Raw genomic sequence first — 24946 nt, forward strand, 5'->3', positions numbered from 1 at the left:
TTGTTTATAGGCCTGCCTGCCTTCGACGCGTCCAGCTGGCGCGCGCTCATGTGGAGGTTCCTCCCAAAGTAACGCGACCGACTGTATTTGGTTTCCTCCATCATCCTCATCCACCCGCCATGGCCAACTCTCTGCGGGCAGCGATCGTCAAGGTGAGCTTACCGAAACTCGTATTACCGCTGACCCATTCAGGTCTTCTCGACCAAGTACTCGCTCACCCTACCGGCCCCGGCGATGGCCTACATCGAGCAAGTTCTGATAGAGGTAAGTAGAGGATGGCGGTCACTCGACCGAGATTAACACAGACAGAATGAAATTGAACAGGACGAGTGGAACACTGGCCTCGAATTCTGGGCGCGCGAGTATCTCAAGGGAGAAGGTGAGCTTACCACCCCACCCTTGCAATGGGCGCTCACGACAGATCCATCACCTCTCGTCTCCTTGCCGGCCCTTAAGCGCGCGTACGAGATCCTCCAGCTCGGCGCAACCGACGACACCCAGGTGGCGGACCCGTCTGAGATCAATGTGGAGGCGCACTTCTCTGTTGTCGACAGCTTTGACATGCCTGCTGTGCACTTTGACGCCGTCCGCTCAGGCTTTACGACGTACGTGGCAATTCAATGAGATCGGAGGCCAGCTAACCAGTGCAGGTCCAAGACCAAGCCATCAGAAGCAGGCCAAGCGGCGAGCCGAGCATCGTACCTCCGAGAGCGATGGAGTATCATCAAAGAGGTGAGCTTAGGGACCGCTCGCCGTGCAACGCTTATTCCCAGATCCTCTCGCGACACGAGAACTTCACTCCACCTGCGCTCGGCGGACACGACCGTTCCAACTACTACAAGGTACGTACCACGCCTGAGATGGGATTCTGACACGCCAGTTGACCTCCACTCGCAACCTTCTAGGCCGTGCCGGTCAGCTCTTCCTTCTCTTCGGCATGCTCTCGCGCAACCCAGAGGGCCAGCTTTGTTTGGAGGACGGCGAGGGACGTGTGGTGCTGGATATGGCCGATGCGGTAGGTGCAACGTTTGTGGTGGCAACTGACCCCATCAGATGGCAGGTGAAGGTTTGTTTACCGAGGGCTGCATGGTCCTCACCGAGGGTGAATACACTATCGACGAGACCTTTCGCGTGCTTGAAATGGGTCATCCCCCGAGCGAGCAGCGTGAGGTGGCAAGAGGACTGCATGGGCATGTCGATTTCCTCGGCGGAGGAGCAGTGTCGTTGAAAGAGGAGGTGAGCAATTGGGTTGGGGACGGGTAACTGACTGCCCTAGGCCAAGTATACGCCAACAGTTTTGGCCAACACTCAAGTGTCCTTTGTTGTTCTTTCGGATGTCTGGCTTGACCACCCTCGAACATTGGTCGCTTTGCGGCGCATGTTCGAAGGCTATGCGGAAGCGGTTGAGTACCGCCCAATGGTGTTTGTTCTCTGTGGCAACTTTTGCCAGCGTGGCTGGGAAGGCGAGGGTGGCATGAAGCGTTACATCAGTGGGTGCTTGCTGCTTGGAGAGGGCTAACGCGCAAGACGGGTTTAATGCCCTCACCGATATCCTCCTCTCATTCCCCCTCCTGCATCTGTCGCACTTCATTTTTGTTCCAGGACCCCTCGACCCTTGGTCTTCAAGCACACTACCCCGTCCTGCGTTGCCAAGCACTTTCTCTGGTCGCCTGATGCAGCGTATCCCCAAGGCTCGTTTTGTCTCCAACCCCTGCCGCCTGCGCTATTTTGGACAAGAGATTGTCATTTATCGCGAGGACCTCATGGGCCGATTGCTGCGAAACCTGGTCCTCGTCAAGAAGACTGCGGACGAGGGGGCCGATATGAAGCGTTATGTGAGTTTCATCAACTCGGACCTGTTACTTACCTCACCAGCTTGTCCAGACTGTGCTCGACCAAGCCCACCTCTCTCCCCTGCCACAAAGCGTCCGCCCGACACTATGGGAGTATGACCACGCGCTGAGGCTGTACCCCATGCCCACCGCTATTGCGCTCGCAGACAAGTATGAGCGTTACGAGATCTCATATGAAGGTTGCCACGTCTTCAACCCTGGTCGGTTCGTTAGTGCCGGAACAGGCGGCGAGTTTGAGTGGAGCATGTATTACCCCGCTACTGGGAGGAGTGAGAGGAGTGCGTTGAGTCTTGACTAGGTGGACGTGTATGATATGCATTGCATGACCTTGTGTAGACCTATGAGCGTGTACTGCATGAAACAGGGCCCAGGGCCAGAAGCAAACGTGAGGAGACAAGCTCTAGACTGGACGCCACCTGCATGCGCACGATCCTCCCAAGGATCCTGCTGCAACTAACCAACCTACAAGCACCGCAATGTAGGGGTAATAACACATAGCATTTTGATAGCCTTTCGGAGTGCATAGAGTCGTCTCCAGCAAGCATGAACTGACCGAAAAAGTGCAAAGACTCGTAAATCCAAAGAAATAGCTTTTCATCGTCTGGCGCTGTCCCGTAGTGGTTATCGGGTTACCTTGCTATGGATGAACCATCAGGTAATGTGCTTTGCACTCAAGAGTTCGAATCTCTTCAGCGTCGTTAGGAGACCAGTAGAGCATGCGGGAAGCATGCCTCAACCTTTTCTTGGTAGGAGGTAGAAGTAGAGCAGGTGGAACGCAACATTTCAGCAGGGACGTTTCTCCCATTTTTTTTTCGGTCTCAGTCTCCAATTCTTGTCAACTCATTTGGTTTCTTGTCTTCAGGTTCCCCAGGCGCTATGTATTGCACTCAGAGTGAAGTTACGGGCTGAATTCTTGTAAGTCTGCTACTTAGGCCGCTTGTTGGCGCGGTCGCCGATCGTACCAAAAAAGGCCAAAAAATACGATAAATAACCAACATTTATACACTGAGGCAGATACGCAATCGGTTGTTTGTGCCGAAGAACAGCAGTAGAGCCTACTCTTCGTGGTCGTGGCTGTGTCTACAAATTTCACCCCGATGTCCGCACCGTGCAAAATATAACGGGAAATACCCCAGCTGGGCTGCCCATGCACCTGCCTGCCAGCGGACGAGGTGGAAGCCAGCGCATTGACAGCTTTAATGCGTCGTCATCCACCTCACAAGGCGCTCCCTGGTCGTGGTAGGGTAGTTGGAGGGTAGTTGGAGGTAATACGTGTCTTCTCGAGTCCACCTCCATTGACCACCTCCACCGTTGAGCAGCACAACCTCCACGGGGATAGTGACCGCCTCCACACAGTTGTTCGGGCCATTTTGCTGGGAAACCGGGTTTCTTCCGGATTTCTTCCGCATTGTCCCAGCACTCACAGTAGATTCACAGCACACGCGCTTACATGCTCTGGCGCACACATGTAGAAGAGGACGCGTGCTGCAGGGCGAGATCTATATTCTCAGTCGGATCTTGTACGTTTTCGGGGAAACCGTTTCGGACCTTTGATACACAGTTGTTGCCTTTGGCGTTTTCCACAGGGACAGTCCGTTCATTCGCCCACGGAGGAGTTATGTGTCAACATGGAGGCCCTCGGAGCCGGCCAGGAAACACTGTTGGCCGCTCACACGGTCCATGCCATCGCACGCCGCGTCCAACACCGACAATGTCGTGCTGTCGGTGACGTCATCAAGGTATCTCTGTCGGCCCTCCACCTCGGCCAGCTGCGCGACCTCCACCAGAGGCAGAGGTCATTCGGCAATGCCCGTTCTGAGCAATGACAGCGGAGCATCTGAGCAAGGCCGGAGGCCTCTTGGTGGGTTACGTGAGACCGACGGCGAGCATGTGTGCGTCCCCGCGGTCTCCAAGGCCGTGTGGGTAGTGTCTATATAACTCACAAGAAAAGGCAGACCAAGAGGCATCATCACCCACGCAGCTTGCCTTCAGCCTTCCCCCCCAACGCCGCAACAACATGGCTCCTTACAACGAGACCTCCGCCAACGACTACACCCCGGCCGACGTCAATGTCCCCGTTTGTGAGTGTTGCTGAATCTATACCTTTCCTCCACTGCCACATTGCTCACCAGCCATCAGCCATGCTCGAGTACTTCGCTCCGGCGCCGAAGGGCGAGACCCTTCTCTCCCAGTACCGTCTGCTGTCTCCCTCTGCGGGCGTCCGTGTTTCTCCTCTCTGCCTGGGTGCTATGTCTCTTGGTGACCAGTGGTCGCCCTTCATGGGCGGCAAGGACATGGGCCTGAAAGAATCGATGGAGTTCCTGTACGTGGCTGGATGAGGCAGACGTAGTTCCAAACGCTGACTCTCTTAGCGACGTCTTCTACGAACTTGGCGGCAACTTCATCGACACTGCGAACAACTACCAGGATGAGCAGTCCGAGTTCATTGTGGGAGAGTGGATGAAGGCTCGCGGTAACCGTGACGACATTGTTCTCGCGACCAAGTACACCTCCCCGTACAAGATCCGCAAGGAGGGTCGCTACCCTGGTATCGGCGTCAACTACATTGGAAACAGCAAGAAGTCCCTCAAGCACTCTGTTGAGGACTCACTTCGCAAGCTCCAGACCGACTACATTGACCTCCTCTACGTCCACTGGTGGGACCACTCGACCGACATTCCCGAGCTCATGCAGTCGCTCAATGACCTCGTGCGCTCCGGCAAGGTTCTCTACCTTGGCATCTCGGACACTCCCGCGTGGATCGTTTCGGCCGCCAACGAATACGCTCGTGCCCATGGATTGGCCCAGTTTGTTGTTTTGTGAGTGGGACGCAGGCCTGAGCACCGTTTGCCTTTGCTGACGGCTCTACAGCCAGGGCCTTTGGAACCTGAAGGAGCGCGACATTGAGCGTGACATCATCCCCATGTGCCGCAAGTATGGCATGGCACTCGCACCTTGGGGTGTTATTGGCCAGGGAAAGTTCAAGACCCCCGAGCAGATCAAGGAGGCTAAGGCTCTCCGTGGCAACACTCAGCCTACAGAGGCCGAGATCAAGGCGTCCGAGGCCCTTGCCGAGGTCGCTGCCGAGATTGGCAACGGCGCTTCTATTGCTGCTGTGGCTATGGCCTGGACCCGTTCCAAGATGGCATACTGCATTCCCATTATTGGCGGTACCAAGGTCTCGCACCTGCGCCAGAACGCCCGTGACCTCAGCATCACTCTCACCGCAGAGCAGATCGCCAAGCTCGAGGCCGCGTGCCCCTTCGACCACGGCTTCCCCACCGGACGTTTTGGCCGTGACCCCCACTACCTCCCCAACGGCAAGCCGGAGAGCATCTTCGTCAACGTTGCTGGCGATGTCAAGTTTGTCACTGGTCCTTGAGGCGGGCGGAGGATGGTAAAATGGGCCGATTATGGCCGTTAGTGTTCGTAAAATGGCATATGAGCAGAAGAAGCAGAAGAACAACACAACTCAATTATCGCATGCACTATTTTTATGTGTAACCCAGTTACCCAGCTGCATTGTCCTGTCTTGTCTCTTCTCGAGCCAACGTAGCCCTTTGACTGCCTTCTGGTTGCAATTCCGACCCGTTGCCATCCCGCGGCATCGCACTGTCCACTGCACCAACGGCCACCTGGACCTCGAAAGTGGAGGTTCCGATTTGCTTCCGTTGTCGCCAAAAGTCGGACACTTGCAATGTCTTGCTTGCGATTTGACGTCTCTTTCGCAACAATAACAACCATGCGGTTCCCAGTATCAGAATCATCGGCTCCACAGCCAGCTGAGACGGCAGCGCCTTCTCGCAAGACGGCCGTTATGCCGCCCGACCACCCACCCATCCCAGAGGGCGTGACCTCGGACACTTGCCCCGTCAACGAGTCCGCCCGCTCCGTCTGGATTGCCGCCGCCGAGGGCGCCCAACAGCCCGTCGCTGGCTCGTCCACTGCCCCCGGTACTGCCGCCGCATCGCGACCGCTCAGCACAGAGCGTGAGATCTCGTCTATCCCCCGCGGTGCCGGCGCATTCTACCGGCACAACACGGACTCGCCTGAGCAGCCCGTCGGCGCTGGCCAGGCCGTCCCGCCCAGCGACCACGCCACCGGCGCCGGCGAGAGTGTCGAGCACGAGGCAAAGGGCAACTGGGTATACCCTTCCGAGCAGCAGTTCTTCAACGCCATGTTGAGGAAAAACCACGACCCAAAGGTGGCCGACATGCGCACCATTGTCCCAATCCACAACGCCGTCAACGAGCGCGCATGGGAGCAAGTCCTGGCCTGGGAGGCAGGCATGGGTGGCGAGAAGTGTCCTGGCGGTATCAAGCTGAGCAGCTTTGTCGGCAGGCCGCAGGAGCGTTCGCCCAAGGCGTGGCTCAAGACTGTGTTTGGGTGAGCTTGGTGATTGCTTTCGTCAGCTGACGCTTGTTCCCAGATACACACCGCCATTTGACCGTCACGACTGGTATGTCGACCGTTGCGGCACGCAGGTGCGCTACGTTATCGACTTTTACACTGGCCGTCCTGACCCTGCCCGCCCGGGTGTCATGTCGTTCTACCTTGACGTGAGGCCAGCGCTGGACGACTGGGCGAGCGTTAGCACCCGTCTGCGTGGTCTGTGGAAGTAAACAGCGTGGATGACGACAGCAAATTTAGAGATGGTAATGACTACAACAGGGTTCATGCATACACTCCTCTGGGTACTTGGATCGCTCACATGAAGCAGTCTGCCGCTCTCTGATGGTACCCCACGAGCTTGGGAAGCGCTGCCTGAGTTAGCGGTGCGGGCAGCCTTCTTTGGCCCCGCTCCCGTACCAATTTCCACACCGCAAGGACACTGATCACTGACTCGTTCCCTGTGGTGATCGTGTCCTTCGGCAACGCGAAGTGCTCGTGCCTGATCTATGCCCCAGACGACCAGTTACCCGTGTGTACGCAACAGGTATATAAGGCTGAACTCGCTGTCAGTTTCCTTGTTCTCTACTCAATCTTCCTCAATTTTATCTTGAGCCATTTCCTGGGTTTCCAACTCCAGTCTTTTGTTCATCATGGACGACTCTCTTGACACAGGTAGGCTCTCCATGCCGGCAATAATCTTGACCACTTACGAGCGAAACAGTTCGGTTTGACATCGTGGCCCTTGCACCGAATGAAGAGAGCCCCAAACTCCACCGAGAGCGTATGCTCCCCAAGCTCAAAGAGGTTGGCAACACTGGTTCTTGGTCTGTTTTGTGTACGCCGCCCTATGTCAGGTTCACGGGATCCCGAGTCCCAGTGAGTTGTGTTCGTATCGCGCGCGCCAATGGTTGAATCTCACTCGCTATCCGAGGTCTTTCAAGTTCCTGCCGTGGTGTCACTGTTCATCGAGAACTATAAGAGCGTTGGTGCCAACTTTCAGCACAAGTTGGCCTCCCGCAAATCTCCCGAGGCACTGTTACCCGTCCTCAAAGGACTGCCTTTCACTTCGCTGTCCATGGCGGCACGCACATTGGGACGACCTTCACCGTATCCTGCAAACATTGTCAACTTGCTTCTGGATTTCTTAAAGGAATCCACGACGACCGTCCTCACATTCAAGTCCCACAGACTGCAAGCTCGTGAGATTGCTCTCATAATAAGTGCTATAAAAGAGTGCAACTACCACGTCCAAAGCCTTGACATGGACTGGGCTGTCAAGTACAGACGAGATAAGTGCAGACTAAGCGAATGGCGTCACAGCGTCATCGATCGTAACATGGCCGCCAACTTGAGAATCAAACGCTACCTCGTCCTCGATGGCCAGCAAGACGAGCCCCAGACGATGTCCCCCATTTGCCAGCTGCCTGCTGAACTTCGACTTATGATCGCGAGTCTTGTGTCTCCGCAAACTGGCCTTTGAGTTCCTTATCAGCGTCCCGATGAAACCCCGATCATGTCAAGTGTGCCAGAGCGCTGCGAAAGACGCTCGCCAAGCCGATACAGAAGAATGCATGAAGGAGATGGGGGGTATACAAGATGCGCGAGCCCGACCAGACCCGCAATTGTGAATTTTGTTGTATAATGTTCGTGGTGGGCGAGAAAAAAACACGCCGGTTTCCCGCAAAACCCAACCACAAAAATGTGATGCTTGTGTCGTTTCGCTTAGACGACAGTAACGCTGAGCTTGATACCCATGCACGCCATCTCGGCACAGAGGTACCTGAACACGTAGGGGACAGGGATGACGTCCATCTTGCCGTTGCGGTGGGCGGCACTGTTGTCGCCCTTGACGACGACGGGCTGCGCGGCGGGCGAAGCGGCAACGGCACCGTTGGCACCACCGCCAACCTCCTCGGGGTGCTCGGGGTCGCACGAACGACAGTAGACGTTGGTTCCGTCGGTGCGGCCGGCAAGGTCGTCGAAGCCAGTCGAGATAAGGGAGCCACAAGAGCGGCACACCCATGTTGTCGAGTAGTCGGAGCAGTTCATCAAGCGATCAAGCAAAAGGTACGAAGTGCCTTTTTAAATCAGTAAAGTGACTCTAGACGACTTTAAACGACACGAAAGGAGTGTAGAAGAGTGTAGAAAGGTTGTTGCAGGAGGAGTTGGAAGATCGGCAAGTGCCACAGTGGCACTTTTTGATCCCGCTCCACCACCAACCCACACCACACTGATCTGCGCCAGTACTCACCGTGTGCAATCAGGGCATCACGCTCCATCTCTCCGAAACGAATACCACCGGCACGCTTACGACCCTTGACGGGCTGGCGCGTGAGGGGGTCAACGGCACCGGTCGTACGGCACTGGGCCTTGTCGGCGACCATGTGACGGAGACGCTGGTAAAGACAGACACCGGTGTAAATGTCGGCACGGAGCTCCTCGCCAGTGATACCAGAGTACATTGGCTCGTTGCCGTGGTAGTTGTAGCCGGCCTGGCGGAGCTGCTCGCCAAAGTACTCGCCGGGGCTGTCACCGTCGCCAAACTTGAAGGGGGTGGCGTCCTGCGACATGCCGTGGAGGGCTCCGGCCTTGGCGGCGAGCATCTCGACGAACATTCCGATAGTCATACGCGAAGGGAACGCGTGAGGGTTGATAATGACGTCGGGCTGCATGCCGCTCTCGGTGAAGGGCATGTCGATCATGGGGAACTTTTGCGAGCACACACCCTTCTGACCGTGACGAGACGAGAACTTGTCTCCGATAATGGGCGAACGCGGGATACGCAGCTTGATGTGGATCTTTTGCAGCTCCGAGTCGCCATTGTCCGAACCCAAGACGCGCACCTCGTCAACGTACGCAGTCTCGTCACCCTTGTACTTGTGCACCTTGGTGCGACCCGTCACGTCGTCGACGTACGCGCAGAGGGCCTCACCCTGCTTGACGCGCGAACCGATACGGGGGAGACCGTCCGTGTCGATAATCTCGCGCCACGCGTGGTCCTCCTTGACGTCGCGACCCATGCCAAAGTGCAGGGTGGGCGCGGCAGTACGCGAGCGGGCAGCGTCCTTGAGGTCGAAAATGTCCGCCTTGTACACGGTACCGTAACCAAAGCCGCGCTCGTGGGCCGACTTGTTGAGAATCATCGCGTCTTCCATGTCGTAACCGGTGTACGAGATGACAGCAACAATGGCGTTGGTACCGTTGGGGAACGAATCGAAACCGTACTTGTTGTGGAGGACGGGGCGGACAATGGGTGTCTGACCAGTCTGGAGACGGTACATCTTGTTGTCGGTACGCTTCTGGAGAGCGGTCGAGGGCGTACCCATGGACTGCTTACCCATCTGACACTGGTACATGTTTCTGGGCGACTGGTTAAAGTCGGAGAAGGGTGTAAGGTTGGCAATGACCGACAGCATCGAGGTAGGTGCAAGCTCAATGTGGCTGGAGACACCCTTCTCGACCTCCTCGGGGGTGATGGCAATGTCCATGTAGACCTGCTCAAAGGTACCGACGTGGTCGAGCTTGTTGTTCTGGAGGAACGTGACGGGACGCATGAAACGCGAACGCGAGCCAAAGAGGTAGAGACCGGGGTACTGGCCGCTCTTGGTGACAGGGACGTGACCGACCTCGAGGTCGAGAGGCACGCGTGAGTCGCCGTCCGTCTTGAGCTTGCGGAGGAGCTCGGCGAGCTGCTTGACCTTGGCTGGAGTAGCCCAACCAATAACACGACCGTCGAGCTGGATGACAACGTTCTTGGTACCGTCGATAGAGGTAGCGAAGACCTGGGTCATGCCGTGGGCCGAGAGGAGAGCGGTGATGTGGCGCGTGTCAAGAGTCTTGGTAACAATCTGGCACGTGTGCGACAAGTGGTTGAGAAGACCACAGGGCGATCCATCGGGCGTGTGGACGGGGCACAGGAAACCCCACGACTCGGGCAGAAGCTTACGGACCGTGGTGGTCTTGAGCTCGGCGAAGAAGGCACCACGATGGATACAGCGGAAGTGGGCGAGGTAACGGTAGTAGTTGAGCTTCTCAGCGACAATGGTGAAACCAGAAGTCTGCTGGAGGTCGATACCGGTGGGGGAGACGAGGTTACCAGTGGCAAGGAAGTACGAGAGTTTGGCACCAACGTCAAAGTTGACCTTTTGGAGGACGCTGGGGAAGTACTTGGCGCTGGTAAAGTCCTTGGCACGGCCCTGGCGAATGTCCTGGGCAATCTGGAGACGAACAGCCTGGAGCGACTCGTCAAAGCGCTCCTTGATGATCATGGCGTAAAGGAAACCAGGGAGGAGAACCTCGTGGTGCTGGGGCGAATCCGGGTTGTCTGGGCACGAAGTGCCGGCAACCATGGAGTAGAGCTTGCGGAGCATGAAGATGAGCATGCGGAACTTTTCGCGGGGGTTGGGCAGGTGGACGAGGACAACCTTCTGGAGGAGGAAGGCGCCGACCTGGCTGTTGGTCCAGTCCTCGGGGCAGTTCATGACGACGCGGAACTTGTCACCGAGATAGTCGAGGCACTGGCTTCCAGTCTGCAGGCCCCATGTCTTCTGGCCACGAAGAAGCAGCTCGACACGGTCGGTAAGGAAGGTGTTGTCGTACTCGCCCTGAACGAGGCCCTCAAAGATCTCGAGGTCGGAGGCGTCGACGAGCGCCTTGAGGATGAGCACAAGGGGGATCATGTACTCGACCTTGCGCCAAGCAAAACGGAGGGTAGAGCCACCGTTGGACAGGTAGTGGATGGTGTTGGTGCACGCGCTCTGGTCGGGGCGCACACAACGGATCTGACAACCGTAAGGGGTGTAAGAGACACCACGCTTGGCGAACGAGGGACGGTAGAGGTTGATGGCGTGGTGACGGCGGGGGAGGACAAGGTAACGAACAATCTTCTCGTTACCGTTGACAATGAAGTAGCCACCCCACGAGGCCGACTCTTCACCGTGGCGGACGAGCTCCGAGGCGGACATGTCGCGCAGGTTGCAGCGGGCCGACTTGACCATGACGGGCAGCAGACCACACTCGCGCACTTCATCGTACTCGCGCGTGGTGCCCTCGTCGGTCGTGACCTTCCACTTGATGGTCACGGTCAGGCGCGAGCGGTAGGTGGTCAGACGCTCACGCGCCTCGGTGGGGAAGACACGGCGCTCGACGGCATTCTTGTCGCGGTCAGAGACAAGAGGCTTGCCAAGAGCAACCTGAGCTATCCGGTCTGACATCTGTCAGCAAAACAGCGGCACCGGAGAATGGTGTGCTTCGACCCACAGGTAATCTTGTTTCCAAAGGGCATGTCCTCCGAGGCCTTGCCGTCGAACACAACCTTCTCGCCAATGTCATTGACACCGAGCTGAAGGAGGCCCGGAGTGCCATCCTCGTCACCCTCTGTGAGAGCGTCAAAGGACTCGATGTGCGGGCGGACGAGCTCCTCGAGGGCCTGGTAGTCGGGGCCCTGGGTGTTGGGGTGACGGAAGGAGCGCTCGCGGGTGAGAGTGCCGAACGTGGACTTGTCCGGGTGGCGCGAGCTGGTAGCCTGCGACGGCGAGAGGGGGTCAAACGTCGCGACCATGGCTGCGTGCTCGTGACTGGAGATGGAGGTGTGGTGTTGAGGGGGTGACGAGTGGGTGTTGAGGATTTCTGAACATTCTGTCGTCAGAATTTTACTCCCGCGGGCCGGTCAGCGAGCTCTGCCCGTGCCTGGGCCTCCACCCATTTGGCTGCTGCCAAAGGACGCCGAGGCGAGAGACACTGTGCCACAATGCTCAGCGCTCTGTACATTTTCCATGCATTGCTCGAGTGCTGAATGCAGTGGATTGCATGTCGTTACAGTCGGTATATGCTTGAGGGATCCATATGGCAGGTGGTATAACCACTGGAGGCCCCAAAAATACATTTCTAATAGACCTTGTAGCGCCTTTTGCCGTGGCGGCGCTGATCCCAAGGACGATCGTTATACACACTGCGGCCGTGTGTGTGGCGGCACGGTATTGTGGTGGTACTCGTACTGCCACGGTTCACACACACGTCCATATGTCCATGCTTTGAGATGGCCGCCGGCCTGTCTCCGTAGACCCTCCCGCAGCAGGACACTCTGGGATCACGAGTCCCCCCGCACCGTAGGTGAGCTGAGTCACATACTCGTCGTTACCCCCTTCCTCCGTTCTCCTCTCTCGTCCTCCGTCCTCGGTCCTCGGTCCTCGCCCCCCCCCCCCCAAACCCCCCCCGGGCAACTTCCCCGCCCACATTCTCAGGCTCATATAGCTAGACAGCTCAGCAAAGCGTTCGAATCTTACATTAAGCTCGTGAACACTTTATATACCCACGGGGCGCGCAAAAATCAGCCCACTACCTCGTGTAAAACGGGGATATCGTCTAGTGGTAAGACACAGACTTCGCATTCGGTTCTGCTCGAGCTTCTTCAGCTCGAGAACCAGCGACCTGTCTGTAACCGGCGTTCGATTCGCCGTATCTCCATCTTTTGGGCCGTTCGCGACCTCGGAAGCGTTGCGACGACGATGCAGAGCAACAAACAGGACGTTTTGTTGAAGGGGGGAACCCTAGGTCGGGCTGGCAGTTTGGGTGGAATGCCGATTTTCTTATTTTTATTAGAAATTTCTTATTTGAATGTTATTCGCCCAACTAATTTGTCTTTGCCCACCCGTTCTTTCCTCTCGTCAACTGCGGAGCTGCGGTAGCCGGGGTACCGGTGCACCCTGTATTTCTGGGCAGGGAGGAGCAGCACAGCTACTAGTCTGAGGGCATGGCCAGCCACACACAGTGGTTGGCAGGGGAGATGGCAAGAGCTCCCCACAATCCGAACATTACAACTGCTGCGGTTCTTGGCCCAAAGGCCCCTCCCTCCCTGGTCGCTTCTCCACACACCCGCAACATTGCTCATAGGCCACCCACACCCCCTTTTCGTCTCATATACCAATATCCATTGTCCAATGCCTACGTTTATGACACTGGGTACTTGTATAAACTTAGAGGAGAGCGACGGCGCCGGCAACAACGGCAAGGATGGCTCCAGGGGCGGCGGCGACGCGAGCACCCGACTTGGCGGTCGACGACGAAGTAGCGGCCGACGAGACAACAGTGGCACTCTTGGCGACCGAAGATGAGGAGGAGGAGGAAGCAGCCTTGCTCGAAGAAGTGGCGATACTGAAGAGTGTTAACAAACGTTTACTTGTACTGGCTACTGGTGCCTGCGACATTGCAAAACGCCCCGTGCCGCGCGCTCTTGGTGCTCACGTAGTAGTCACGCCAGTGAAGGGGGTGGATGAGACCGAGGTCGCTACAGCAGCCTCCACAGTCGCAGAAGAGGTGGTGGGCTCAGAAGAGGGAGTCGTCAGATCCGCGCTGGTCGTCGCCGCCGCAGTGCCGTCACTACCAGACTCTGAGGTCGACGCCGAGACTGACGCCGCGTCAGTCGTGGGGTCAGCCGAAGCGGCAGTCTCCGAGCTGGCATCGGACGACTCGGCAGTGGCGCTCTCGACGGTGCCAGTGGTCATAGCCGCGCAGTAGCGCGTGAGGAGCGACGAGGCCGAGGTGGCCGAACCGAGGCAGGTGAGGCAGGTCTGGATGGCGTCCGACTGCTGCGGGGGTTGTGAGCCGTGGTTCTTGTCATCATCCAAACATTGCGCCGGGTCCATCCTCTGTACATCTGTACCGGAACGGTACAGGATTCCTGGATCCACCCGCGCGTTGGCACACTTACCGTGGTGCAAACGTCAACACACTCGGAAGTGACAGTGCTGTCGATGCAGTTACCCCAAGCCGAGTAGGTGGAGCAGGTGTCGGCGCACGCCGGAGTCACCGACGGAAGTGCAGTGGGGATACGCGCCGAGGCGAAGGAGAGGAGCGCGAGGGCGACAACGTTGGCGAGCATGGTACAGTAGTTGTGTGCGACGTAACGGAGGTGGAATGGAAAGAAGTGACAAGAAGCGATGCGATTGGGCTCTAGTGGAGAGCGTTTATGAGGGGTGGCGTGGGTCAGGAAAAAACCCCAGGTGGCGAGCGAAAGAAATCAATTCAACAACGCGTCGGTGGGAAGGGGGGGCCCTATTAACGGCAAGCGCACATTGAACAGCCTTTGGGGTGTGGATATTTGGATGGCTACCAAGAGCGGCGTGCTGCGAGTTCTATGTGTTGCCGATGTTGTGGGATGCATGCGTGTGCACGGCCATGCTGAGGCCATGTTGACGGAGGGGTAGAGGTGGTGCGTGGGGGGTCTCTGGGGCTCTGCCCGCTCCCCGGCGTGTTTGGTTCGAGTTACGAGTCTTGAAGGGCCCCGACTAAGCCCCCCGTTGGCAATCTTGGCGCACACCGGCGGCGGTCGTAAGTATGATAAATGCTCGCCCAGTCAGTTCTAATCCAAGACATTGGACAATAGAAACGTCCTTGTCCACTGTTGGGTTACTTGGTATCGAGGTTCGCATCCTTGAACCAGTCGTGTGCTGAGAGCTCCATCGTCTGTGCTAGTTTCCGCTTGGCCGTATGCGTTACCTTTTTTAGGCTTACCCAAGACTACGCCAAACACAGTGCCGATCGTCGCAGATCATACAATAAACAACACTGATGGCCGAGTAGCTTGCCGAGTCTGGACGGAGGAGACGTCACAGCATGACTGGCGATCCAGCCACGTATGTAGTGTTGTTGGCCACGTCAAGGCCTGCCGCGGTGTCCGCTACTACTGGTCTGGTCCACTGGGCTGCGCACAAACTTCCCTACGACCAATTCCCGGATCTTTCCGTCACCCTCTCGAGATCATTTTCGAACTCTCGAACTCTTCAAACCTGCACGCGAGCATGGGGTGTCATATCATATCTCGGCCGGGCCCTAAGCATGGCCAGACATGGCAGTCACCTCTCGCCATTCTTCGACCCTTTCCTCATGATTTCGAACTTGTCTCCTACCCATGCCACTTTAACCATTTTGTGCCCTGGCTGGCGCTCAAAGACGCAACCTGTCGGCGGCATCCACACACGCGCGGTCACGGCCAAGACCGAGGAGGGTATCGCAATGTCCACCAGGGGTGGTGTCCGACGCCGCGACGCCTCTGGCCTGTCGGCCGCCATGAGTGGCCAATGAAGCCAGTGCCGCACGCTGCCGGCCAAAGCCACGGTGTTCACGGCCCTTGTGGGCCAGCCCCCTGCTGTGAACCCCGACCCCCTTGCGGACAGTGCTTGAGACACCTCTGCCGCTGTGAGAGCTGAGAGGACCCTCTCCCACTGTTTTTTTTTTTTGGCGGACACTGCAGCCCGCTTCAAACGTCCCTTAGAGCGCGCACCTGAAGTGACGATCCCCGCTAAATACCCATGGCATTCGTGACATGTGATTGTGTTTTCGAATGTCCAGTAAAGCGTAGTATGGCAAGGTGCGACTCTTTCCGAGGTGGGGGTGAGGTGGCTACGCTGCTTCTGCCAAAGATAGCGTCGCTGCTGTGCTGGGTGTGTGTGTATCGCTTGATAGGGGGCTCTCTCCTCCTCGGCTGCATGCTGGGTAGTTTGTTCGCGCGGCCTTGAACGAAACAGTACCGAGAATTTTCCGCGGCACTGGCAGCACGACACGAGGCACCCGGTTCGAAATGCTAGACAGAGTAGCGAGAGCAGCACATGCTGTGCGGCATGTGTCGCGTCTGGGCTCTTCGGGACAAGTCGCGCTCTTTGCAGTGTGTGGGTGGAAGGGGCATATGCATGCACGAGCCGGCGGCTGATAGCGGCAGAGGACGAGAGACCCACACTGACCACAGGGAATGAAGGGGCGGACACGAGTAGTCACCGTGGGTGAGAGAGTGATCCTGGGTGTGTCGTCGCTCCGGTCGCTCCCTCCTGCGCTCGAGTGCCTGTGACGGCCTGCGTACCTGCGCGTGAGCGTGTTTTGCGAATCGTGGGCAGATTCGAAAACAGGTCACTCCAAAGTCGAAATCACAGCCCTTGAACAGCTCGCTACTGCAGGTTCTGTCGGCTGGGGGCGAAGAGACGCCAGTTGTGGGGGGACAGGCGCAGACGCATAGATATGGACACGACAGAGATATTTTACACCTGAACACCACCATCCTTGATTCTTGTTCTGTACACAGAGCATTCTCTTAGGTGAGTAACTGACCAACGGCGGTGGTGGAAGAAGTGGAGGTGGTGGTCGTGGCCGTGGTGGTGGTCTCTCTCCCATATCACGTGTGTGGTGGTGCCTTTGGTGTCATCTGACACTGATCGCGAGCGAGAGGATATTCTTGCGTCATGCTCCCCGCCGCTCGCTGCTCGCTCGCTACTCGCCTAGACCGTGGCCCCCCTACCCCATTCTTGTTCCATCGCTTCTGCATCTCACACACCACTACGCTTGCACACCGCTCGCCGCTTGCCGCTCCCCCATCCCCGTCCACACTGTCCAAACAGCCCTCTGACCTCCACCAGACATGTTCGCATCACGCGCAGCCCGCCCGGCTCTCCGCTGCCCCATCCACTCGGCCCCCGTCTCCCGTCGTGACCTCTCCAGGAAGGTCATCCTCGCCGAGAACAAGAACTACATTCCTATCAGGACAAACCTCAAGGGCTCGGCCTTGTTGTGAGTGGGCGACGAATTCGGCAAAGAGGCGACGTGTAGAGCTGGGCTGACCAATTAACAGAAATACTCCTGCACTCAACAAGGGTGCCGGCTTCACTCGCGAGGAGCGTGCTGTGTTCGGTCTCGAGGGTTTCTTGCCTTACGATGTCCACAGTATCGAGAAGCAGTCGTGGCGTGCGTGGAACCAACTCCAGAAGCAGCCCACCACCATCTTGAAGCACGCTTTCCTTGCGTGAGTAGCCCCCATGAGCGTCCGGTGTCCGGCCGCGCTTGTCATTGCAGTCAACTGACAAACGTCAGCTCGCTCCGTGACCAGAACCAGGTCCTCTTCTACCGTATCATGCAGGACCACCTGGAAGAGCTCCTCGGCATTTTGTACACGCCTGGTGCCGCCGAGGCCGTCGCAAACTATTCGAGCCTGTTCCGTCGTCCCGTGAGTAACCAGTAACGCTCTGGGTGTGGCAGATGAGAACTGTTGTTGACATACAACACAGATTGGTTGCTTTATCGTACGTATCCCACAAGGACTACCGGCCTGCTCCGGGGACCGCTTGGCAGCTTGTTATCTTGCACCATTCCAGGACCTGCGGCTTTCGGCCGCGGGGTTCCTGAGGCGCACGGTGGCTGGGGTCTCTTGTTGTTGTTTTGCTTTACGTTGTGCTGACCGCCACAAAGTCATTCCCTAACCAGGACGGTATGCGCGCCCAGCTCGAGTCACATCTGCACGACATTAACCGTGTCGCCGACGTCGCCTACCACTGCAATGACACCAAGGAGGCTATCGACCTTGTTGTCGTGACCGACTCGGAGGCCATTCTCGGTATCGGAGACCAGGGTGTTGGTGGTATCACCATCTCGACCTCCAAGTCGGCCCTCTACACCCTCGGCGCCGGTATCAACCCCAACCGTATCCTCCCCGTCGTCCTCGATGTCGGTACCGACAACCACGCCCTGTTCGCCGACCCCCTGTACATGGGCTGGAAGCGTACCCGTCTGAGGGGCAAGAACTACGAGCAGTTTGTCGACCGCTTCATCACCCACTGCCGCGAGCTCTTCCCCAACGCCATTATCCACTTTGAGGACTTTGGCCTGAACAACGCGTACAAGTTCCTTGAGAAGTACAAGGACAAGATCCCCATGTTCAACGACGACATCCAGGGTACCGGTGCCGTCGCCCTCGCTGCTCTCCTCGCTGCCATCAAGGCTTCGGGCCAGAAGCTCGAGGACCAGCGTATCGTCATTTACGGCGCCGGTTCCGCCGGTATGGGTATTGCCGCCCAGGTCCAGGACGGTCTGCAGCTCCTCAGCGGCCTTTCGCGCCAGGAGGCCGCACGCCGCTTCTGGTGTGTTGACCGCAACGGTCTCCTGCTCGAGTCGCAGGGCAACTCGCTCCGCCACTCGCAGCTCGAGTACGCACGCCCCGACGAGGAGATCAAGACTTGGGACCTCGAGAACCCCGACATTCACCAGGTCAACCTCATGGACGTTATCCGCAACGTCAAGCCCACCGTTCTGATCGGTACCTCGACCCACACTCGCGCCTTCAACGAGGAGGTTGTCAAGGAGATGGCCGCTCACGTCGACCGCCCCATCATCTTCCCCATGTCCAACCCCACCGCTCTCTGCGAGGTTGACCCTGCCGATGCCCTCGAGTGGACTGACGGCAAGGCCTTCGTCGCCACCGGATCCCCCTTCAACCCCGTCGAGCTCAACGGCACCGAGTACAGCATTGCCCAGACCAACAACGCCCTCATTTACCCCGCCCTTGGTCTCGGTGCCATCCTCGCCCGCTCCAAGACCATCTCCCCCTCGATGCTCATGGCCGGTGTCCACGCCCTCTCGGACCTCTCCCCCGCTCTCGAGGACAACGCTCCCGGCGCCTCGCTCCTCCCCGACCTCGCCGACGTCCGCAACGTTTCCGTTTCGGTCGCTGCCGCCGTCGTCCGCCAGGCTGTCAAGGACAACAACGCCCAGGACCCCATGACCATCAAGATTGTCAATGGCGAGGCCGGCCACGGTCTCGAGGACTACATCAAGTCGCGCATGTGGGACCCCGTGTACCGCCCCCTCGAGCTTGTCGACTAAGCGCAAACCAAAAGCCTTTAGTCGATAGAGTTCCTTCTTTTAATTGTGCTTTGGACTGAACGTCCGGGCCAAAACAAATACCATACCTAGGCAAGAGCAACCAACCAACCAAACCAACCAACCAACCCCCACCCTCAAAAGAGTTTCGGACTAGTACTGGGGAACCGGTGTCGTTTCGGGATCATCATTATGCATATCATAGAAACAACCTGTGGGCAGCAAAGGAGGCGAAGAACGGGTTGACGGGTGGCAACGACATGGGGCAACAGGGAAGGAAGGTTTAAATCCGCTGTTTTGGTGCTCTGATGTGGGTACTCGGCAGCGGCGACTTGCTTTCCAAACACATCCAGATATAGCCTCTGGCCACTGGTGTGTACCAGTTGAGCGAGTTTGCAAAGCAGTGCCATGTGCATCGTGCGCTGCCTGCATGTCTGTCTCGAGGCAGTTCGGGCCAGGTCAGGCTGTGGCCGTCTCCTCACGGCCCGGTTTACCGTGTGCTTTCCCTAACCCACCTAGACGCGGTCATCGGCGGACATGACCGTGTTGGCCCATTCCTGGCGTCACGACGACTGTGCCCCCGTTCGCCGGCTCTGACGCTGCGATAACATTGCGTGCAGCAGTGTAGAGTGACAGACTGTACAGAATGCACGCACCGATTACCCAGATGGGCGTGTGACGAGGCAGGAATCACACGTCGAGTCGTTTGTCTTGCCGTCTGGTTCCAGTACTCAAGATCGGACGATACGTACCAACGCCACCACCGGCAGGCGACACAGGAACGCCCGGCCGACGTCGGTGCCATCATCGTCGTTGGCCTCTGCATCTATTGTCTTTCATTCACATACATACTCTCTCAACTCATTCACTCACTTTGGGAACGGCCTGGAGACACCCACACCTTGTGCACACCCTGCCACGCGCCCTTTCTTTCACTTACCCACACACACACGCGCACACTACTACTACGACACACCAATGTTGGAGCTCGAAGCTCCGATGCGCGGGTGGCGTACCGGCTCACTCCGCACCAGACCCATACCAATGCCTGCGCCGTCCACTTCCACGTCCACGTCCACATCCACGCCAACAGTGGCCACGGCGGAACCCCCCAGTGCCACCGCCAGCTCCCACCTGCTTTTGCCTGGCGACCCCTCTTTGACCGCCATCGACTTGGACCACCTCGCCGGGGGCTCGTCCCCCACCCACCACCACCTGAGCGCCTCGTTGAGGGAGAAGCTTTCTGGGTTTTCAATGCCTTCGATGCCGACCATGTCAATGTCAATGTCGGGTCTCACCCTTGGTATGAGTGAAGCCGAAAATGTAGGCGCGATTGGGAAATGGGAACCGGCACGCGACCTGAGCCCCTCGGTGCAGAACGGCGAGAAGCGGAGGAGCTTCACCCCAAGTCCCAGCCGCTCTCCCGGACCGGTGGGTATGAGTCGTACCAGTGCCGCGTCCAGTCCAGTCGAGGACACATACACTCCGTCGCTGTCTACCTCCCCCTCAAACTGGACGTCAACCCCCATCTCAACCTCAAACGGCTTGGACGGCAGCGGGATTCTTTTGGATCACTCGGCCTACCCTCACGTCATGGAGTCCATACTCCACTTTGCGCCCCGGTCGGTCCTCATCGCTCTGCGGAGAACCTGCCGCCGATACCACGACATGGTAGACGACCTTTTCTGCTCCGATGTGCGCATCACTGCCCGTCATGGTGTTCAGTCGGAATACTATGGCGACATCCCTGCTCTCGGCCACCAATTGCCTGCCGGTGACCAGAGGTCCGGGTCGCGGTTCCCCGGAGCAGCGGCGTTGAAGGATGACAATTACCGCAAGACACTCAAGAGGGCAAAGCGGGTTGCGATCCTGGACCAACCTGATATCCCAGCTCGAGACTTGCAGGCGCTGTCGAGTCTGTTGCAACACGTCCAGGTGGCGACTATATCGGGCGCGTACGGTCTCCGCCGGGGCGCAGGATGCTACCCTGCCGCTCGACACCACGTCTATTTCCTCGTTCCCGATACCCTCGCCCATTCAGAAATCATCGCCGAACCAGCCCCACCGGTGCTGCCCAAAGACTTGAGGTGGCTCCAGCTCGTCTTCTTCTGCACAATGTCCCCCCTCGGCCGCCTCGAGATTCCCGTGCCAGTCTTCCCGCCCGGCGTCGCTGTCGTGCGGCTGCGGTTCAAGCTCAAGCACCACGTTCGTAAAGGCCAGCCGGCAGAGACTCGCCAGGCGTCCACACCTCCATGGGGGTTCCTCCGGCCACTCGTAGCAAGGATTGCCGAAACGGCTCCGCTGGGAATCACGTATTTCGTCGATGGGGTCAATTGCTTATCGCCAGCCAGTTTGAGTTTGCCCGATCGGTGGGCAGGACACCTGGATAGGCACCTGAGGGAGGAGATAGACACTCTCATGATCCTTGCTGGCTTGGAGGATGACGAGAGGGAAAGGGCGCTGGAGAACGTCAAGCTGCGGAACCCAAGGGAGTCGGAGTACCACCGTGTTATTGAAGGAGGCAAGGTGTAACATAGCTTGGGAGATCTGGTCTGGGCATGTGTGCATTTAACAATGCCACTCTATGTGCTGATGTCGCATTTATATGATATCATTCAGAGGGAGACTAGCCACGATGTGATTCGTGCGAGGCAAGAGAGTAAAGAGGTCGTCCCTACACACGACATATAATAATATAGATCCAATATAACGTAACAGGACGGGTACCATTCCACATCGTGGCGGTAAGGGCATAAGCGTAACGTGTGGCCCCAGGTGCCCGGCTTTTATTGGCCAGGTCAAAGACATAGGTGAGAGGCGAGAAAGTAGTAGAGCGAAAAGCGAAAATAAACCTAGAGACGGAAATCGGTTTGGCTGACGGCGGGCGTCAAACTAGAGCTAGTTGGCCTCGGTCCAGGTGGCCGGCGTGGGCGCGGTGAAACGCAGCGCAGGGCCCCCGGCAAGCGTCTGACTCAAAGTTGTGAGCTCAGTGTCGAGCACAGCACGAGCGAGAGTGTCGCCGTCCTTGGCGAGGTACTGATAGTGCTTCTTCAGCCTGGCGTCGACCTTGAGAAGCAGGTCGATCACGGGTGGAGTGAGCTTTTGGCCCTCTCCCACGAGCGTGAGGTTTGACGGCATTTCTACCGATCCGAGTAGCGCTGCGTCAGAGACGAAATCGGTGGCCGGGCCGTTGCCGTCATTAGGGCCAAGGAGAACAAAGGTGGATTGGTGGAGGAGCATGTTGGTGCCAAAGTCTGTAGTGCTGGCGCGTCCGCCACGCGAGGCCGGGAGGACCATGGCGAGAAGCTTCTTGTATACGTCGCGCATGATCGAGCACGTCGATGCATGGACTTGGAAGTAGTCGGGCGTAAAGGGCTGAAATGGTCAGCTACTACCGAGCGTGTCTCACTCACCATGACAGCCAACACAAGGAAAGACTCGGATTGGGCATCCACAGGTGCAATAGTGACCTCTGCCGTCGCCGTACTCTGGGCAGCGCTAGGACGAGGCTTTTGGCGCTGGGGACGGAAAAAGTTGCGCAGAGGCCCAGGCATCACACTCCTGCTGCTTCCACCTTGCTCGGCCCACGATTCCCACTCGTCGATGAGTTTGTACAGAGCGCGAAGAAAGTCGCCAGCACCAGTAATGTCGAACAGGGCAGCGAGGGACAGGCCTAGCGCGTACTCTTGACGTGCGCGCTCGTCGAGGGCCTTTGCACCCATAGCGGCTTCAAGCTGGGAACGCGCGACGTGGATGCTGTTGAGCCAGGGAACGTCACTGGGAAGAACACTTATCAGCCGACTGCCGGTGGGTATTCGACGCGGTTTACTTACCCGTTGTAGAACTGCATGAGGTAGCTCCATGCCACGAGTCGCTCGCGAACGAGATGGTACACATCGTCTACGCGGCGGATCTGCCGAGGCGTGGTGCTCTGGCGCGAGTAGACGGACAAGCTGTTCGTCGTCGATCCAGAAACGGATCGCACAGCCGATCCAGGTCCACGCGACGACTCTGCATAGTTGCTCCATCCACCCCCGGTCTCGTGCGACTCGTCTGACGAGGCGAGACTCGGAGCGTACGATCCTGGTTGGTGTTGCGCGTAGGCAGACGGCGGCGCGTTGTATCCACGCGTGCTGGCCGGTTTGCCTAGCGCTGCGAGCAGGGACTTGGGCTGGTGTCAGTAGGGGGGCATATGTGTGGGTCATATTGGCTGGTCTTGGGAATGAATAAATGCGCATGTTTTGTGTTGACGCGCGCGCCGGCGTACACCAGAAGCAACGGCGCGTCGTGTGGTAACGACGACGCGACGACAGCGACTGGGGACGGCGCGCGCAGGCAGAAAGAGGTAGCATGGGGGACAAAGGCACGTACAGAGCTCTGCTAGGGGCCGTCAGCGACCGATGGACATGTGTGGTACATGCGACATGCATTGTGTGCTTACCTTGCGCTTCATGTTTGAGCTCTTTGAGAGCGTTCCAAAGTCCAAGGCGTTGGATGGCATGGGGAGAGTGGAAGACGACAGAGAGAATGAGTTGAAGGCAAAAGCAAACGAGAAGGATGGCCCCCCTTCTCTCTCTCTCTCTCCCGCAGCCGTCAATAATCGACGTGCGCACTTCGGTTCCCCCCATCCATTAACCTGACCCATTTCCGCCTGTTCCCGTCTCCCGTCCACCCAGTATGTCTCGCCCTCTCACCGCAAGCGTCCTCCGCGCGGCACGCTCAGCAGCGCGTCAAACTCGCTCTATCAACACCCATGCTACCCCAGGTAGCAGGACAGCTGCCTCGGGCGCCTCGCACACACGCGTCGCCGTCGCCGCAGCCGTCCTCCTTGCCACCGGCGCCGGAGCCTATGCCCTTGGTGCGTCACGAAACCTCACAACATTTGTGTCACAGTACACTGACAGTTGCCTTTACAGACAAGAGCGAACTCCGCGCGGCCCTCCCCCTCATCGTCGACAGATATGCCATCCAGTGCGACGCCGCTCCTGCGCCAGTGGACGGGGACGTGAAAGGTGAGCTCAAACCACCCTCGGCGAATCCCGCGACGGACAATGACGACTCTCTCACTGAACACTGACACTGACGTCCCCCAGTCGACCCCGCCACCCAAGTCGCCCACCCGCTCACCCTCACCCCGGCTTCCACACCTGCCCTCACCCTCGTCGGTCTCGGCGTACGCACCGTCTCGTTCCTCAGCTTCAAGGTCTACTCTGCGGGCTTTTATGTCAACGACTATGTCTTGCGCAACAGCCTCCACTCGCTTCCGGGTTGGAGCAACTTCAGCGCGACAGAAATTACGGGTCCGGCGGGAGAGGGAATGATCCAGGCTCTGCTGGATTCGCCAGCTGACGTGGCTGTCCGCATTGGTGGGTATATGAGGAGGGGGAGAGAGGGGGAGCGAGGAGGAGGAGGGGCAAAGACCACTCCCAAACAATTGAGAATCCAATGACTAACACTCCCCAGTCCCCTTCCGCAACACCGACTTCTCCCACCTCCGTGACGGATTCACGCGTACCCTCCTCGCGCGCCAAAAGATCCAGCGCCAGCAGGGTCTCCTCACCCCGGCTGACGACGAGCGCATCGCCACCTCTCTCCAGGCCTTGAAGGCCATGTTCCCTACCGGATCGGTCCCCAAGGGCAACGAGCTCATCGTGACTCGTTCCCGCGACGGCAAGTTTGGCCTCGAGTACAAAGGTAAAGTGCTGGGTACTGTGGCCGACAAGTGGCTGGCGGACAACATGGTGCTGGCGTACTTTGATGCCAAGAACTCCATCTCGCCTCCCGTGAGTCCCATAGTGGTTGATATTCACCGACATGGGGTTAGCTGACACCACATACAGCTCCGCGCCAGTGTCGCCGAGGGTCTCGAGGAGTTCTATCAGAAGAAGTAAACAAAGCATACTACCCCATCACTTGCCATATACAAAAGACACAGTTTACTCGTGGTCTCGGCTCGATTTGTCGGACTCGATGCTGTGCATGCTGTACAAGAAAACACATTATGACTGCACATCCCCCACTCCCCCACTCCGCTCCGCTCCAGGCAGATCTTGGCTGTATATATG

At 57.9% G+C, this 24946-nt stretch overlaps 10 protein-coding genes and 1 non-coding gene across 11 annotated transcripts; 8 read left to right on the forward strand and 3 right to left on the reverse strand.

Annotated features, from left to right (window-relative positions):
• Positions 1 to 119: 119 nt before the first annotated feature.
• DPB2 (DNA-directed DNA polymerase epsilon, subunit B) lies at positions 120 to 2151 on the forward strand (the record flags this gene model as incomplete). Its single annotated transcript, XM_028617563.1, has 11 exons — positions 120 to 152; positions 193 to 264; positions 310 to 379; positions 422 to 605; positions 651 to 732; positions 774 to 842; positions 881 to 1015; positions 1054 to 1236; positions 1277 to 1490; positions 1603 to 1835; positions 1885 to 2151. 11 exons carry the CDS (start codon positions 120 to 122, stop codon positions 2149 to 2151), a joined length of 1542 nt encoding a protein of 513 aa, XP_028474026.1.
• A 305-nt stretch (positions 2152 to 2456) lies between these two features.
• EHS24_001802 lies at positions 2457 to 2551 on the forward strand. The gene has a single exon. It is a non-coding gene; the product is annotated as a tRNA-Ser (tRNA).
• Positions 2552 to 3870: 1319 nt separating this feature from the next.
• EHS24_001803 (uncharacterized protein) lies at positions 3871 to 5235 on the forward strand (the record flags this gene model as incomplete). Its single annotated transcript, XM_028617564.1, has 4 exons — positions 3871 to 3934; positions 3993 to 4176; positions 4226 to 4672; positions 4725 to 5235. The coding sequence occupies 4 exons, from the start codon at positions 3871 to 3873 to the stop codon at positions 5233 to 5235; spliced, it is 1206 nt and encodes a 401-aa protein (XP_028474027.1).
• A 360-nt stretch (positions 5236 to 5595) lies between these two features.
• CYT2 (Cytochrome c1 heme lyase) lies at positions 5596 to 6475 on the forward strand (the record flags this gene model as incomplete). Its single annotated transcript, XM_028617565.1, has 2 exons — positions 5596 to 6239; positions 6283 to 6475. The coding sequence occupies 2 exons, from the start codon at positions 5596 to 5598 to the stop codon at positions 6473 to 6475; spliced, it is 837 nt and encodes a 278-aa protein (XP_028474028.1).
• A 420-nt stretch (positions 6476 to 6895) lies between these two features.
• EHS24_001805 (uncharacterized protein) lies at positions 6896 to 7725 on the forward strand (the record flags this gene model as incomplete). The annotated part of the gene is made up of 3 exons (XM_028617566.1): positions 6896 to 6917; positions 6967 to 7121; positions 7177 to 7725. 3 exons carry the CDS (start codon positions 6896 to 6898, stop codon positions 7723 to 7725), a joined length of 726 nt encoding a protein of 241 aa, XP_028474029.1.
• Positions 7726 to 7967: 242 nt separating this feature from the next.
• EHS24_001806 (uncharacterized protein) lies at positions 7968 to 11805 on the reverse strand (the record flags this gene model as incomplete). Its single annotated transcript, XM_028617567.1, has 3 exons — positions 7968 to 8323; positions 8497 to 11451; positions 11505 to 11805. The coding sequence occupies 3 exons, from the start codon at positions 11803 to 11805 to the stop codon at positions 7968 to 7970; spliced, it is 3612 nt and encodes a 1203-aa protein (XP_028474030.1).
• Positions 11806 to 13219: 1414 nt separating this feature from the next.
• Positions 13220 to 14124, reverse strand: EHS24_001807 (uncharacterized protein; the record flags this gene model as incomplete). The annotated part of the gene is made up of 3 exons (XM_028617568.1): positions 13220 to 13397; positions 13488 to 13891; positions 13954 to 14124. 3 exons carry the CDS (start codon positions 14122 to 14124, stop codon positions 13220 to 13222), a joined length of 753 nt encoding a protein of 250 aa, XP_028474031.1.
• Positions 14125 to 16650: 2526 nt separating this feature from the next.
• MAE1 (NAD-dependent malic enzyme, mitochondrial) lies at positions 16651 to 18884 on the forward strand (the record flags this gene model as incomplete). The annotated part of the gene is made up of 5 exons (XM_028617569.1): positions 16651 to 16799; positions 16861 to 17031; positions 17100 to 17232; positions 17294 to 17308; positions 17475 to 18884. The coding sequence occupies 5 exons, from the start codon at positions 16651 to 16653 to the stop codon at positions 18882 to 18884; spliced, it is 1878 nt and encodes a 625-aa protein (XP_028474032.1).
• Positions 18885 to 19925: 1041 nt separating this feature from the next.
• EHS24_001809 (uncharacterized protein) lies at positions 19926 to 21413 on the forward strand (the record flags this gene model as incomplete). The annotated part of the gene is made up of 1 exon (XM_028617570.1): positions 19926 to 21413. The coding sequence occupies one exon, from the start codon at positions 19926 to 19928 to the stop codon at positions 21411 to 21413; it is 1488 nt and encodes a 495-aa protein (XP_028474033.1).
• A 366-nt stretch (positions 21414 to 21779) lies between these two features.
• Positions 21780 to 23382, reverse strand: EHS24_001810 (uncharacterized protein; the record flags this gene model as incomplete). Its single annotated transcript, XM_028617571.1, has 5 exons — positions 21780 to 22256; positions 22295 to 22658; positions 22715 to 23052; positions 23253 to 23261; positions 23323 to 23382. 5 exons carry the CDS (start codon positions 23380 to 23382, stop codon positions 21780 to 21782), a joined length of 1248 nt encoding a protein of 415 aa, XP_028474034.1.
• Positions 23383 to 23558: 176 nt separating this feature from the next.
• Positions 23559 to 24772, forward strand: EHS24_001811 (uncharacterized protein; the record flags this gene model as incomplete). Its single annotated transcript, XM_028617572.1, has 5 exons — positions 23559 to 23739; positions 23798 to 23893; positions 23975 to 24247; positions 24345 to 24664; positions 24722 to 24772. 5 exons carry the CDS (start codon positions 23559 to 23561, stop codon positions 24770 to 24772), a joined length of 921 nt encoding a protein of 306 aa, XP_028474035.1.
• Positions 24773 to 24946: the final 174 nt, after the last annotated feature.

The sequence above is a fragment of the Apiotrichum porosum genome, assembly GCF_003942205.1.
Source record: "Apiotrichum porosum strain DSM 27194 chromosome Unknown scaffold_11, whole genome shotgun sequence".
Lineage (NCBI taxonomy): Eukaryota > Fungi > Basidiomycota > Tremellomycetes > Trichosporonales > Trichosporonaceae > Apiotrichum > Apiotrichum porosum.